This window comes from Pristis pectinata, chromosome 5, assembly GCF_009764475.1.
Source record: "Pristis pectinata isolate sPriPec2 chromosome 5, sPriPec2.1.pri, whole genome shotgun sequence".
In the NCBI taxonomy this organism is placed as follows: domain Eukaryota; kingdom Metazoa; phylum Chordata; class Chondrichthyes; order Rhinopristiformes; family Pristidae; genus Pristis; species Pristis pectinata.
In genome coordinates, this window is record NC_067409.1 from 77,013,327 (window position 1) to 77,030,536 (window position 17,210).

Consider the following 17,210-nt stretch of genomic DNA (forward strand, 5'->3'; position numbering starts at 1 on the left):
TCATCTTTTATTCCAGAGGTATGGAAACAGCTCGAAAACATAAATCTTGTATTGGATATCAAAAACAATAATAACCCACCACACTTCTGCACCGCGCAGAAATACTAATTCCCACTACATACCATACTTCACCTTTCTGTCTTCGCAAGTCTGTATCTCAAATACAACATCTGAAGTTTGTAAAGCAGAGAGAAAGGGTACACTTTGAACTAAAGACTGAGAAATACTCCCAGTTGAAACTCGAAATTGCATATTATCGTGACACATATTTTAATGAAATTCTGAGATAACACATTCAGCTCCATGAATTTAAAATTAAAGTTTACAATTACACGAAAGTGTAACGTACTTTGATTCAATTGCGTCTATAGCTTCCTTTTCTCAAATTTTGGCTTTCCTTTCCATGAAGGAAAACCCAGATAAATTACTTCAACTTCGATGCTTTACAAATTTTCTTTACCACATCCAGCATTCCGTCAGTCAACAGGATACAGAACTCTATACCCACAACTTCATTCACAGTTCCCTCCAAATAGCACCCTTCCTCTTCTCAATTGGTAATTCATATAGCCACATGGACATTTACAGGAAAAATATATAAATCATAATTTAGCTATTACAGAGGGCTTGAACTAGACCACATTGATGGGTTTGGGGGTGTCTGATTTATACTTTAAGCAGACAAGCCCACGTTAGTCATTCAAAAAAAGGAGCCCAGTCATTGACCATGGTACTTTGTACATACCAAGCCATTCAGTTTACCCACCTACTTTAAAGTGGTTAAAGAATGGAGAGCTGAGCTTTGAGTAAAATCTTAACGATCCAGAGGGCTAATCTAATTTTGTATTTCATTTGTCTTTTTACTACATTTCATTCTTCAGAAGTATCTCAAGATCTTTTTTGATATTTTTCCAACCAAACATACTCCAGCACATCCTATAGTCCCAGGCAGATATAGTATTTGGATCACTTTACCAGCGATACGTTTCAGCTCAGCAGTATTTTCTAGCATCATCTTTTTGAACCTTTTAGGTCTTGTCTATAATGCCAACCTTCGCGTTCCAATTCCCAGGCCTCACGATCATTGTGCAACACAACCCAATTCATTGGAGACGTGCACATGACTGCTTGTACACCAAACTGAATGGACTCCATCGGGAACTCCAGTTTTAGATCTGGATACCAGAGACCATTAGCAACAGATTACCATACTGCTTAACAGAACGACTAAAACAAACATCAGTATTTTATATCTACAATCAAGAAGATTTTACTATTTTCTATTTGCAATTATCAAAACTTTTGCCAGAATTACACCACAAGTATGATGAATGTTAGAAATGATAGCTGCCAGAAATGTTTCAAAACATTTCTTCACATGAAGAAATTGTTAGCAAGCATGGCCTGTTATACATCTGATGCCTAATAAGTAAAAGAATTGTCATTTTGTTTTCCAGTATCCTTATGTTTCTCACTGAAAGAGAGCCTGTTAAGTTACAGAAGGAATCAATTTTCAGATACCACTAAGCTCTAGGTCATTTCTGAGTTCTGCTGCAAGAAATTAATATAAACTACAGATCAGCAGAGCAAAGCAGAACCAGAAACAAACCAGAGACATTTATTCACTCTGGCATGTTATTTATTTTGTTAAATTAAGGTATTACTCAAAAAGGCAACCACAAGTTGTAAAATGTAGCACGCACTGGAGTTACACCACTCTTAATTTTATCCCCCCCAGAAGTATTCTGCAGAAGTAGGGAGAAGCTTGCAACCAGCACACTGAGTGTGAGTTGATCGCTAAGTACAACTGGCAAAGAAAACCTCAACTCCAGCCATCATTCAGCATTGTTGCAAGGCACACGAAGGAGGCAAGGGGACATGAGCAAGATGAGGTGCAAAGTTAACTTTGGCCAGCTGCATTTAGTGTGTGAAAGTCGATAGAACTGTACCACCCCCCAACCACCATTACACAATACAAACACAACCACTGGAAACAAAGCACAGCCTAGACATCCAACTTCTCTTTCCCCTCCACCTCCGGTAGCATAACTGACACTCAATGAGTAATAAAAAAAAATCAAGATCTTTAAAACTAAACAAAGTATTCGACTCATCCTGACCTGCCGGATATGGCTACCATAATTGATGCCAACACAGGGTCAGAAACCTTAAAAGGCGCTCAGTAATGAATGGCTCTGGCTGCCAGTTCCAACCATCTCCTATTTAAAAGGTTAATGATCATTGCCTCTCCACAGCAATCAGTTGCTTCATAAAATCTTCTTACAACACCACAATTTGGTCATAAAATCCCAAGGACAACTTGTAAATTTTGGGAGAACTACCTCAAAGAGAAGTTCCCCATTATTCTTTACATTATGTACTATTTTACAGAAGTCTGCAGCACAAGTGTTCCTTTGTTTCACCCCTTTGATGTGTTCATTACTGGGGGGGGGCCATCAGCTGTAGCATCGACACCAACTCCTCCCAAATCAGGGCAGCACAGTTAGGTGCTGAGTGGAGCCCTCTCCCACCCCCCCGGTCCCAACAGTGTACAGCAGCACTCATTGCATGAGCATATTACAAACAACTAGGGTGAAACTACAGAACAGCTCCAAAGAGACGACAATTCAACCATGCAGCGAGCAACTCTAAATGAAACCCTATAAACCAAGACCATCGGTTCAAACCATATGAGCAGTTTAATTTCCTTTTCACTTCAAGGTTAGTTTTATGTTTTGGGATGCATTCTCCAACTAAGTTTCCACTCCAGGCAGCCTTTAGTAGGTATGTAACTGGGTGGGGTGGAATTCTAATTCCCCTACCAAGATTTCTGTCAGACAGCCAGGACAAATAATAAACATTACCCTGCTAGTCTCTAGCACTGACAGAAGGTGATAAGTAAAACAGGTCATGTGGGAAAACATCCCAATTTCAACTTAAACTGAGGCTGAGGAGCAAGGGGGCAGGGGGTAATGAGTAAATGACGGACGAGAAACATCAGGTAAATGCTGAAATATTTTCAAAGTTGTTCTCTCATGCCCAATGCCCCCAACTCTGGCTTCCAGAGCCAGATTACAGGAATATTCCAGTTCACTGATTCTGCAGCTTCACCACTATCCATTAGGTTTCTAGTGACCATGCTTGCCCTGCAGTAAGCATGCATCTTCTCCAATGCTTAGGGCATTTATTCTCCCCACGATCAGACCCTCTACTAATTGCCTCAGGACTGCAAAGAGTGACACTGTTAGCCCCAGATGTGGTGGGTTGAATGGGCAACTCCCTCTCAATTAGAGCCTTTGGCTGCACTGCTGTAAAAGACCAAGATTGATTTTGTACATACAATTTGTATGCAACTGCCCTCCATCAACTAGTCTCCGGTGCCTTGTCTTGTTTTATTGGGAGAAGATGCTGCAGATTTTATCCCAAGTTCTTTTTCATCCACTCTTTAAGCAGACACAGTTCTCTAGGTAAACTGACCACGTGAGCTGCACAAACAACTGTTGCTATGAGCCCAGACACTTGCCCATGAGACAACGTTGTTGTCAATGGGTGCACCTATTGCCAAGGGTGGTGTATCTGCATAAAATGCAGCCAGGGTGTCAGTAATAATCCAGTTCCAATATGAGGAGCTGCCAATCAGGTTATCAAGGCGATAGAAGCTTGGGGAATACGCCTTATGTGGTGTGTTTGCTCCCAGGGTGAGGGGAAGAACAGGAAGAGGCCAAGTGCACCAATTCTACCAATTTAAAGTCATAATCGCAAACAACACAATTGCATGCACAGAAGGCACCTCCTGACCATGCTCATCTTCAAATAACTTCCAGATGTTCACTCAGATTCTCTAATTTCAGGAATCACGTGGAATCACTCACAAATAACTTCCTGTGACAAAAATAACCGCACTCCTCCTGAAAACCACACTTTGTTTCTCCTCATTAGGGATCTTCTACAAGTAATAATGCAGGTGAAATATCAATGACCTAATTTCTGCTTTGTAAACGTAATTATTACAGCTGTTTCTGAGTCAACGTATGAAATTGTTACTTAAAATTTTGTGATATCTGTAAATATTGTGATACCTGCTGTTTTTAACAATGAAGTCATACCAACCAACACAAATGGTTTAAGTAATACAAGCATTCAGAGATGCTGAAATGTAAATTAAAACAAAAAACTGTAGAGAATATGTCATATTGGAACTGATCAATGCGAAGTTAGTGCCACACATACCTCTAAGGCAAAGAAAAGTTAGGAAATCTTCTGTTTTGGGCTTTCTTTTTGAGAGATCGATGATCTGTGTTGCAGGAGGTGGCAAGACTGGATCCACCATCTTGACCGGGGTTGTGCTGGGGGAGTTGGGCTGCGATTGGGCGAATTTCCTTTGTGCTTGCAGCCTTGGCCTAGAACAAAAGACAAAAAAATTCTCCTCAAAAACATGAACCAACACATGAAATATTTTAGAGTGGGTGACAAATGATTTTTGAACATCCTTTTCCAGGCCCTTCTTTGTCAGAAGTGGCATCTCAATTTAGTCACATTTTAATATACGCAATAGAAATTTTAATACATACAATAGAAATGCTTTATCACTTCATATAATCCTAATGCATAATAGCCAGAGTGCAGTATTAATATCGTAAGCCCAGGCCACGTAGAACACCATTCCGTTAGCAGCAGCAGCTGACAGGCCACAGTCGAGGTGACTGATAACTGCATCAGCCACTTTCACTAATTTTAGTCCTAAACATTTAAAGAACACTCAGAATTCAGATAAATTCACTACCACCTTTCATAGAAACATAGAAAACCTACAGCATAATTCAGGGTCTTTGCCTCACAAAGTTGTGCTGAACATGTCCCTACCTTAGAAATTACTAGGCTTACCTATAGCCTCTATTTTTCTAAGCTCCACGTACCTATTCAAAAGTCTTTTAAAAGACCCTATCGCATCCGCCTCCACCACCGTTACTGGCAGCCCATTCCACACACTCACCACTCTGAGTAAAAAAAAACTTACCCCTGACTTCTCCTCTATACCTACTCCCCAGCACCTTAAACCTTTGTCCTCTTGTGGTAACCATTTCAGCCCTAGGAAAAAGCCTCTCACTATCCACACGATCGATACCTCTCATCATCTTATACACCTCTATCAGGTCCTCCCTCATCCTCCATCGCTCCAAGGAGTAAAGGCCGAGTTCCCTCAACCTGTTTTCATAAGGCATACTCCCCAATCCAGGCAGCATCCTTGTAAATCTCCTCTGCACCCTTTCTATGGCTTCCACATCCTTCCTATAGTGAAGAGACCAGAACTGAGCACAGTACTCCAAGTGGGGTCTGACCAGGGTCCTGTGTAGCTGCAACATTCCCTCTCGGCTCCTAAATTCAATTCCACAATTAAAGAAGGATAATACACCATATGCCTTCTTAACCATAGAGTCAACCTGTACAGCTGCTTTGAGCGTTCTATGGACTCGGACCCCAAGATCCCTCTGATCCTCGACACTGCCAAGAGTCTTACCACTAATACTATATTCTGCCATCATATTTGACCTACCAAAATGAACCACTTCACACTTATCTGGGTTGAACGTCATCTACCACTTCTCAGCCCAGTTATCAGTAACTAAGGAAGCCCAAAAAGATCAAAAACAATTTGCATCCAGCTTTTGATTTACCATTTTACCAACAGGCTTTCAATAAAGTTGAAATAGACATACGTGGATACAAGAATTAAAATCAGATGCTCAAAAACTCAAGAGCAAAACAGGAGAAAACCATGCAGGCCTTTCACCCTGCTCCACCATTCTATAAGGTCAGGCTGATCTGCCTATTTCACTGTGTGATCCCCACATCCCTCTATTCTGTTGAGCCCAAATATCTTTTGATTTTGGCTTTCAATGTTATCAATGACCCAGCACCCACAACCTCCTGAATAAAGAAATCTCATTCTCAGGGAAACTATTTGTTTATTCCTCCTCAGGCATCCTTCCAACCTTACATATGTTCTACCTGCCACCTTTGAGTCCATATGCTCTCTATCTATAGCCTTCATGGACTCTCATACCTCACTTTTCCCTTCTGGTTATGTTACACTCTGATCTTTTCCTCAAAGGCATAGCTAGAAATTGTGAACGGCTAAAGGCACAGATTTTTGTTTTAAATGCATTCATTTTTCAAAATCTGGGCATCACTAACAAGACCAGCATTTATTCTCTACCCCTAATTGTCCTCAAGAAGGAGATGGTGAGCCACTGTGGTCCTTCCAGTGAAGGTACTCCCACAGGGTAGAGAGTTCCAGAATTGAAGCCAAGCAACAATGAAGGAATGACGATATATTTTCACGTCAGGATGGCTGCAACCTGGAGGCAGAGTTCCCATGTGCCTGCTGCTCTGGTCTTTTATGGTAGCAGTAGTCATGAATTTGGGAGATGCCATCAGAATAGCCTGGGTTAGCAACTGCAGTGTATTTAATAGATGGTACACACAGTATCTACCAATATGCTGGTGGTAGAGTGAATGAACGTCTAGGATGATAAATGGGATACCAATCGAGAAGCTTAGTTTGTCACGGATGGTGTCAAGCATTGTTGGAGCAACACTCAGACAAGTGGGGAATATTCTATCAAACCCCTAATTTGCATCGCATAGACTGTAGAAAGACTTTGGAATATACCGATCCCCATGGAAATCTGGCTATTAACAGTCTAGCAACTGAAAAGGACCAATTTAGTTCTCCTAACCAATCCTCTATCCATGGCAATTTATTACCTCAACACCATGAGATATTATATTAGCTTGTGATACTACAAATTAGCTATTTAAAATCCGGTTTCACCACATTCACTGGTTCCCCTATACACATTCCAAGTTAAAGTCCTTAAAAGTTCCTTGTAGATTTGTTAAATGGTCCTTTATTTAGCAAGGAGGAGGAAAATTAGCTATAGTTAAATTTCCAAATAGTCACATGTTGTGAGGACCTACTGAACAGAGTCAGAAGAATAAAGTACCCCTCGCCCATGCACCCAGAGACAATTAAGGGGAGTTCTGTGACGTCAAGTCACAGCACCACGAGTGACTGTTCAAGTGAAATGCAAGAAGCTTCCAGGCAGATTACTCCCATCTCATCTCTCCGAGTTGGATCTAAAGCCATTTAATAGAGCTATGTGACAGAACAGCTAAATGTACTATACCAAGCAGATATGCAAATTAAATTTCAATTTCAGAATATTTCTTCAAATCAATAAAGGAGTTTATCCTTTAGTAAGACAACATACGATTGCCAAAAAAAAGGGGAAAATCTTGTCTTTGAGAAATAATTTATTTTGTTGGTAAAAATCTACCATTATTCATTGTTAAAACTAGTATCTATGAGGAAGAGGATATAAATAAATCAATCAGTATTAAGTATCGTCCTTTTTAAGGACCATATGTCTTTACATGCTGGCTCTGTAAGTTCAATTATTTTCTTCTGCTCATTTCATATGTAAGGGATCTTAGCCAAGTCACAACCATAGTCTTTTGGCAGGAATAGATTCAGAGTCAAACAACATGGAAATCGCCAAGTGGTTATAGAAATATTATACGACAGTTCCATTGGTGAATAAGCAAAGTGGCAGACTTGTACAGAGGTTGAATTCCCTCCAGGAATCAGGGTTAGGGACAAAATGTTAATCATCCTCAGAGAATTAAAATGATAATTTCATGGACCAAAGGCTACAAGCAGGTGCCAAGAACTCCCCCAAGTAATTTAGGATTGTTTGTAGCCCTGGCTTAATGACCCCGACAAAAATTGAGACAGCCCAAGTTAGCTTTTGCAGTGAGCAAAGAAAATATCATCCTTGGAAAGACCCAGGAAAAGACTTAGCAAGTTGTTAAATGCAGGTAAATAAATTTTTGAAATATCAGGGAATTGAGGGCTGTATGGAACGGGCACAGAAGAGGAATCGAGGCTTAAGGCAGATCAATCATGATCATATTGAATGGCAGGGCAGGTTTGAGGACCTGCTGGCCCACATCTACTCCTATTTTCTTGTGAAGTCCCTCTCAGGTTGGTCCCAACCTATCCAAAAGTGACTTAGTTCAAAGATTCACTTTGTTTGGCCTCTAGTGCAGTGGGTTAAACTTGTATGTGCTATAGAGATAAGTTTTGGCAGACAACACTATTTGTAGATTTATATAATTAGTGTTATTATTTGAAAATACCTCTAATCCAGTCACATACTTGAAGTGTTGGACAGTCACCTCAGGTCCATAACTCAAGAAAAATTGAATGACTGTAACCATCTGCCACGGATTAGAAACTGATTCACAAGTAAATTTAAACTCTTTTCCAATGAAGTGCGATGATCACTGTGTACAAATAATCTGTGCAAGCCAAGTTGCTGGATGAAGGCTTTCCCATGGATAGGGCATAAATCACTGCACAAACACCTTCAACCAAAGATGCCTGCCCTGTGCCAAGTCAGTCAGAGATGGGGAGCACAAGTGGAATTCCCAGTTGGAAATTAAGACCGTGGGGAAGCAAATGATGAGAGGATGAGGTTCAGCTGCTATCACATGCATAGATAAATAGTTTGCCAGCATATACATGAACAGCTTCTTGCGAGAGATACTGAATGTTGCCAGAGCTCATGGTAATTGTATTCCAGCAAGCTTCAGTTGGTGGTGGCAGAAAGTGGGGTGCAAATTGGGGGGGGGAGGAGGGGGGTGGTGGGGAAGAGAGTGGAGGAAATAAATAAGATTGAACACCAGCAACTTTTAACCAAATTAGCTACTGCACTCATTATCATAGGAAACTTCTTCAACCCCATTTGCAACAGTGCATCGCCCACTTTAAATCTCAAGGGGCTAAGCAGTTATTTTTGAAACAGAATGCATCTTCAAATTACTGGAAATAACTGTAACTTTCACATTCTCCTTGGAGAGAAACATTTCTAAATTAAGAAAATGCTGAACTGTGCTCATCCACACTAAGTATAGGACGTTTTGAACAACAGTCAATGCTTCACAATGCAAAAGAGCTCCTTCAACCTCCACTGGGCCTCAGCACAGCTGCTAATGGATGTAGAAAATATAATAGCCCCAGCCAAGAGTCCGAATTTCTGTAATCCTGGTAATGATTATAAACCACTGGTTTCATTGTCATTTATAAATGAATGATGAACTGAAATTACTTTCATTCACTTAGCATGATGTACATTGACAAAGTGACAATCAATTTAACAGGATGTGGAAAATACAAACCAGGACATTTTCCCTTTTTAATGCAATGCTATACGCTACTCTCCAGAGCTTGGCACTAAGTCAGTTAATGACTTAGCATGGAGTAGTAATACAGTAGCCATCCCCGTGGATTTCATCAAGACAATACAGGAGAGCAGAATTGAACATCAGTTCACAACCCATCCATGAAAGAGTAGCAATGACTGGCCACCGTGACAGGCATTCTGACTGCAGTTGTGATCTCTCTCCTTTTTAAGGGTCAAAGATTACACTGATCAACGATTCCTGACAGGTGAAGTCATAGCCAGAAGAAAAATGAAGACGCCAGGCTATTTTGGGAATCTGAGGTGTTGGCAGTACTCCTACCGGGTTCTGTGCGAGCAATGTTCAGAGATCAACCTCGTCCAAGGCAAAGCAGTCTACTTGATTGGCACCCCATCCACCTCCCTAAACATTTGCTTCCTCCGCTACCAGCGCACAGTGGCTGCAGTATACACCTTCTACAGAATACTCTACTCTACCAACAAAATGGACAAGGACACCACTACCTCCCCCTCCTCCAAACTACACAGCATTCTGATGTGGGAATATAATCACTGCTCCTTCATCATTGCTAGGTCTAAATCTTGGAGCTCCCTACGCAACAGCATTGTGAAAGCACCTTCAGAGGAACTGCAGCAGTTCAAAGTGGCAGCTCGCCACCAAATTCTCAGGGGCAATTGGGGGAAGAGGTGATAAATGCTGGCCCTGCCAGCCTGTGTTGCTAACTTCCAGCAAAATGCTTCGGTAAAAGTAAGTACAAAAGGCTGCAACTTCTGGCCTTGAGCACATAACCTCGGTGGACAGCTTGACACCCAGGGCTGTCTAAACCTTGCAGCTCTGAGGGGAACCACCAGCAATCAGCTTCTCCCAATTTCTCACATTTTCTTACGAAGTAGGAGGAGGTTCTTCAGCCCATTGAGTCTAATCCAACAATCAGCAACACAAATAGTCTTATTCCTCGACCTGGCTATAGGCACAGCTCATTCTGTAGCACAGGTCTTCAGTACTACAGCTGGGATGCTGTCTCTTCACATAAGCCTCACTGTGGCCAGAGCTCTCAGCTGTTTCTCCTTTCTTATGATGTAAGGAAAGCCACACCAAAAACAGCAAGCAGAGTAATAACCCTTCTAAAATGTGCCACAGGGTATCCAACTCATCGATAAATTCACAATCTATGTTTCATTTGCAAAGGAAGGCATGGCAGCTTGCCACAACTTATAGAGGTGTATAAAATCATGGGGGCGTAGATAGGGTTGAATGTACAGAATCTTTCTCCCAGGGAAAAGAAATCAAAAACTCGAAGGCATCGGTTTATGATGAGAGGGGTAAGATTTAAATGGGATCCAAGGGGCAACTACTTCACCCAGTGGGTAGTCAGTAGATGGAACGAGCTGCCAAAGGAAGTGATCAAGTCAGATACAATGACAACATTTAAAGGACAATTGGACAGGTACATGGATAGGAAAGGTTCAGAGGGATATGGGCCAAATATGGGCAAATTGGACTAGCTTAGATAGAAATCTTGGTTGGGATGGGCGAGTTGAGCCAAAGGGCCTGTTTCCCTGCAGTATTACTCTAGGACTCTAAGGATAAAGAACTTTTTAAGATCCAAGATAGTCCTAAACACTCTGCAGCCATTTACACTCTCTTGAAGGGTAAAATAGGAAAAGCAGCAGCTAATTTTCACACAGTTTCTTTAAACACAAGATTACCACTTAGCCCATCTAGATCCGTCTGAAAACTACCCATATTTTCTTGCACTTTATCCATGCCATTTTAATTTGACCATTTTCAAATCGGTCATTCATTTTTCTTTTTACTGCTACATGGATTCTGTCTCTAAACACTGTTGAATCCTCCCCCGGATTTTGGCTCATTTTCTTATGAAGGGAACAAGGTAATTTTAAACCTGCCAAACGATTTGTGTTCAGTTTCGAAAGCTGGCAAAGCTGACAAAGGATTGATAATGGAAGATTTCAGAGTTCATCTTCAAACATATCAAATCTTTTCAGGGAGCACTGAGAGCAGCAAACCATAGCAACTGCTGAATTCACACCCTCTCTACTTTCTGAAGGTTACAACTGTTACTGGGATACAGTTTCACAGCCTCCTCAAGGAGCCACGTTGCCTGCTCCTGCCTCCTATTTCTTGCATAACGTGGCTTTGCTTTCAACACAATTACTTACCTTGGTCAGTGCAACATCCTACCTGGATGGACAGAATCGGACAATTTATCTGAATCATCAAAACCAAGGGAAGCTATCAAGCGTAGTTAAAATTTTAGGAAATGTGATCATCAGCTTAATGCTTTAAAAGCATCAAGCAAAAATATAAAATTATGCTTTTACTGGAGAATGTTCAATATCTTTCAGATATATTTTAATTTTGCCACTCTGATTCCTTAATTCGATTACCTCTACCACAGTACAGCAACAGATCTCAGTGACTCAGAGATCTGATGTTGTGCCCACTGATCCATCCTCTGTGTGGAATAACTACCAATGTGGGTTGCTGTGTTTCTCTTTTCTTTTAATGCATTGCTTTCAGTTACAGGTGCAAGACATTCCTCTTCGATGTAGATGCCTGCTCCTCAAGGGTCACTGAGACTAGACAAGGACCTGCCCCTTCCCAGCCCACGATGCTTATGTTGATCCCTTGACTGACACTGAATCTCTAGGAGTGATTGAGCTGAGTACAGTAACATGCTGATAATCCGCTATCTGATTATAGAATAGAATAGAATATTATTCGGAAATATCCATGATTTGCCATCTGGCTCACCTAACGTAGCTCAGCACACTCCCTTTCCACAACCCTGGTTCCCCAACACTCCCCTCCGACCCGACAGGGCCCCAGCTCTCACATTGCCTCTAAATTTAACGGGTTCATTGGAACATATATTATTCTACTGTGTAACATCCAAAGTAAATTAGAAGTGTGCTGGAGCATTAATAGGGAATAACATCCAATAGTCCTGAAAATCTTCTGGTGCAGCATCACTGACCGTGATGAATTAAAAGTCAAGGGTTAACCATGCAGATACAACATTCAGACCAACAAGGATGCCAAAGGATCATTGCCTCAATGCTGGTGACATTGGCTTTGGTGAGAACATTTGTGTTAGTGCTGTGATTTTCCCATGTAATGCCTCTGAAGGGAGACACTCTTGAACTGCATATCATTTACAGCAGATGCCACTAACAAATCAATAACCCCAACACCATGAAGAGAATCTTTCACCAACTCCCCCACCAAAGATGTGCCATCAAACATAATTGACCAAGTTGTTGGACCTCATGCAGATTCAGAGCACCATGCAACAGCTAGACATATCTTTCACCAACATAACAATGGCTTTTGACACCATAAGACCCCAAAGCTTTGTGGAAGATGCTGACTAGATATGGCTGCTCCACAAAATTCATCAAGGTTCTCTTCGATGAAATGACTGCCAGCATTCTGCACAATGGCTCAGGGACAGACCTGTCCATTCCCTAAACTGAGGTCAAGCAAGGATATGCCATCTATTCAAACTCATCCCCCATTTTCATGATGATCATTCTATCGCTCACTAATGCTGCCTTCCTGCTGGAATTAATATTGAATGCAGAATGCGTGGAAGGCCTTTCAACCTTGGACAAGTCTGTTGAAGGTCCGAAGTTTCTACAGAATTCGTGGCTCTCCTCCAATATGCTAATTATAATTCCAGTCATGCACACAAGATTCTTTGTGAAATCTTACTGAAGCCTGCAACTCTCACAGGACATCAAGCCCACCAATGTATTTTGTTAGCCTGCACATGGACCTGCAAAATGACTGTACAACTCAACATCAAGGGAAAGAGCCTGGACTCAGTTAAGGATCATCTTTCCTTAACAATGAATAGTGATTTGAGGTTCAGCATTGTATTTTCTACGGGAACCTGTACCTTCATGTCTTCGTTGGCCATGATCTGGGTATATAGCTCAGTAAACATGCCTAGCTTTAAGGATGTGAAATTAAGGTGACCTGCTAGCATCTTCTATAAAACCCGGAAAACCATTACCAATAGTGCTTCTTGAAAATTCTCTGCATTTTAATCTAATGGCATTATGACACATTAAATCGGAATAATTAGATCCCTAAATTTGAGGAAAACATCTCCGTCATCAGATCAGAATTGCAATTTAAAAGACAAATACAAAAAATGCAGTTTTATCTTAGAAATAGATTTGATCTGAGCTGTATCCATGTAATTCAGCAAAGGTTTTGCCATATTTCATGGTGCAGAGAAAACTGCTTGAAACTCTAATAATGGGAAGAAAGTTCATTGATTATGTAAAACAAAATCTCAAGTGAAACTCGCCTTCAATTAGGAAGAAAGCAAAATGAAGAACACCAAGTCTGAGACTACTGACAGGTCATTCTGGAGAGGGCTTTTGTTGGTGATACCTGCTTTAACATTTAACACGATAGTTGACCCTGATCTGAAATCCAGAATTGACAGAAGTCTTTGAGCGCTGACTGGCGAAGAAACGAGATGGCTGGGTAATTTGTCCCACACCAGCCCTGGACATTATGAACTGTGGCAGCCCAACTGCTGCCCCAGGAGATAACCGTTAAATGCTGTAATGAAAGCAGTCTACATGACTGAGAACCACGCCATGTGTTATATCTGCCCACTGAATTATTAGTCAAACTTAACAGCAGATGTAGAGTCTGTTGCTGTGGAGGGGTTAGATTCTTAAATATGATAGAAACTGACCTATTGAGCACATAACAATCCTGGGGACTGAGTGGCAACACATTTGGTTTTGCACTGTTGCATTACCACTGATGCCTAAGACTTGAATGATGGTGGTATCTACGTCACTTTTCAATATGAGCCATCAGGCATCCTATCAAAATGATCAAGGGCAAATGACATCCTGAGGATCACCAGTCAATTGAAACTTTACTGGAGTGGTACTGTGGCTACAGGAACAGCTCACTGGCTGGGAATCCTGTGACGAGATGCTCACTCACCTCCTCTCTCCCCAAACCATCATGAGCCATGTATTTTCTTATGGCATGGAAGTATATCATTCAGCCTGAGTCTGTCCCAGCTCTCAGAACATTCCCACTCTTCCACTAATCTTCCCTGTAACCTATTCCCCCCACATTCCCATGGAACTCCACCTCCCCCTGCACCCACTAGATTCTATCGCCCACCTTACATTAGTTTTATCCATATCCACTTTTCAACATTTTTAGTCAGTCACACAGCAAGGAAGCAGGCCTTTTGGCCCATTGAGTACACTCCATTGACTACCCATTTATACTAATACTATAATAATCCCATTTTATTCTCCTCCAGATTCTACCACTCACCCATACAAAGAGTAATTTACAATGGCCATTAATCCACCAGCCTGCACGGCTTTGGAATGTAGGAGGAAGTCAGAGCAACTGGGGTGGTGGAACTCATGCACTCACAGGGAGAATGTGCAAATTCCACGCGGACAGTGCCAGATTAAACCCGGGTCAACAAAGCTCTGGGGCAGCAGTTCTAATACGTCAGGGGTGTGACGGAATATTCTCCATTTGCTTAAATCAATGATGGTCTAATGGTTCAACACCATCCAGGACAAAGCAGCCCACTTGACTGGCACACTGGCCCCTACCCTAAATACTCATTCCCTCTACTGTGACCGTAGTGTGCATCATATGCACAGCAGTTTCTCGCCTGGGCTACTCCCAAACTTGTAGCCTCTGCCAGATGGAAGAACAAAGGCTTCAGGTGGGAACACCACAATCTGCAAATCACAAACCACCCTGACTTGAAAACTCGTCACCATACCCTCTCATCGCCAGTGGGTCAAAATCCCAGAATTTTCTCCACAAACGTGCGATTAGAGTAACCTCACTGGAATCACAGAAGATGCTCAGGAAGCTGGCTTACCGCCATCTTTTCTCGGGCAATTTGAGGTGGGAACAAATACTAGCTGCGCCCTGCAACAACCACATCCCATTAAAACTTAATTTATCAGAATGGTGCAATAATTTAGATGATGAAAGAAGGGAGGTGGTTTGGGTGGGGCTTAAACGAACTGGTTGCGCCACATATGCTATGTCTAATCTAAGTCAATAGCCACAATGATGTAGCAGCTGCTCCCTGCTTCTGAAAAAAGGGACTCACTGTGTTATTCATGTAGAATGCAAGCAGCAAAGCCCTCCACACAGCTTGTGCTAGAACGTGGAATGTTCGAACCTGGCCTAGGGCCATTTCCAAAATAACTGCAGCAGAACTCCAGTAATTCATTTGGAAATCCTGATGTTCAGCATCTGGTTCACTGGGTGCTGATCCCCTTGCTCCCTTTAAATTTAACATTTATTATACAATAGTGTAATGTCTGAGTCGAATACAATTACAACTTTTAAAAGACATTTAGACAGACACGTGGATAGGAAAGGTTTAGAGATATGGGCCAAACACAGGCAAATGGGACTAGCTCATTAGACAATTTTGTCAGCATGGATGAGCTGGGCCAAAGGGCCTGTTTCTGTGCTGTATAACTCTATGACTCTGTAACAAAAATGAATTGAAAGTGTGTTACAGTATTAGTTAAAATAACATCCAATAGACTGGAAAATCTGCCAGTCCAACACGAAAGTCCTGAGTTTGCCAGATTAACATAGCTTTTCTGTAACAGCTACAAACTTCCAAATAAAAACACGGGCTCTTTGAATGACCCAATTGCCAAAATGAGTGCAAGGTGCATGGTACTGGAAGGAATAAATGCATTGTGCCTGAAGCTTCTGTGTAGGACACAAGCACAAACATTCCCTCGTCATTCAGGCATCAGTGACCATCATCAATTCTTCTGACATTGAAGCATTGAGGCTTCACACAATAAGTGTTGTGGTACTGTCTTCAGCGGGCCTTTTATTTGTAAAGGAAGATTAAAAAACAACTATAAGCCTAATAAAAATGCACCACAATGTCACCCGGTGTACCCTGGTGAAATGTGGAGAAGGTGCTAGTTTTCATAGTTTAAAAAAATCCAGAGAAATGGGTTTTGGAATTTGGTTTATGCACCGCTGCACCCAACACTTGAATCTGGCTCAGAAAAACACAATGCATAACCCTTGTTTGTTAAAAAATAATCAGCTGCCAGGATTATAATTATTATCACAGTGGAGCAATAAACATCCTGGTGATCTTCACCTACTAGTTCTGGTTGAAAGGTCATGGGCCAGGTACACTGCCTCCATTTCTCTGTTGGCCTGTGTACCTCCAGCACTTCCTGTTTTTAACTCAGATTTCCAGCATCCACAAGCTTTTTGCTCTTCAACCAGTGACCAGAAACCACCTACCTTTGGGTTTTACTGGTACAGATGTTTAAACCAGAAATGGAAGGATTGACAGCTCATTTGCGTTATTTTTTAGTTGGCTCAATTTCAATTCTGTCAGAGGACCTAGTCAGTGGAAGTAGCTGAATTGCTCAGTTACTTTCACTGTCAGGTACTGAGATAACAATCTATAGGCAGTAAGCCGAACTTTATACTTCATGGAAGCTTTGGATACATGCTTGCTACTTCTAGTTACCTAATCTACCTGCAAGTGCTTGTGGATCTTGTGTACCCATGCAAGATCCTCTTAGGTGATCATATTAAATTCCAGGCATTAAATTTTATTATTAGCTAGAACACGTGAAATAGTTACCCTCTTAGTTAATATCACAATAAATACATTATCTGGTCTTTACCCCATTGTTGCTTGCAAGAGTTTGCTGTGGACACTCTGCTATCATTGCCTACTTTACATGAGTAACTACACTTCAGTAGAATAGCACATATAATAGAGCTGCTATCTCACAGCTTCACATATCTGGGTTCAGTCCTGACATCAGGTGCCGCCTGCATGGAGTTTGCATGTTCTCCCTGGGACTGGGTAGATCTCCTCCAACATCCCAAAGACAAGTGGA

At 41.6% G+C, this 17,210-nt stretch overlaps 1 protein-coding gene across 1 annotated transcript in view; it reads right to left on the reverse strand.

Moving 5' to 3' along the window:
• jarid2a (jumonji, AT rich interactive domain 2a) overlaps window positions 1–17,210 on the reverse strand; it is a 288,957-nt gene that overhangs the window by 69,746 nt on the left and 202,001 nt on the right. The window contains 1 exon segment of the mRNA XM_052015784.1: window positions 4,231–4,400. Within this exon segment, the coding sequence (XP_051871744.1) occupies window positions 4,231–4,400 (170 nt within the window).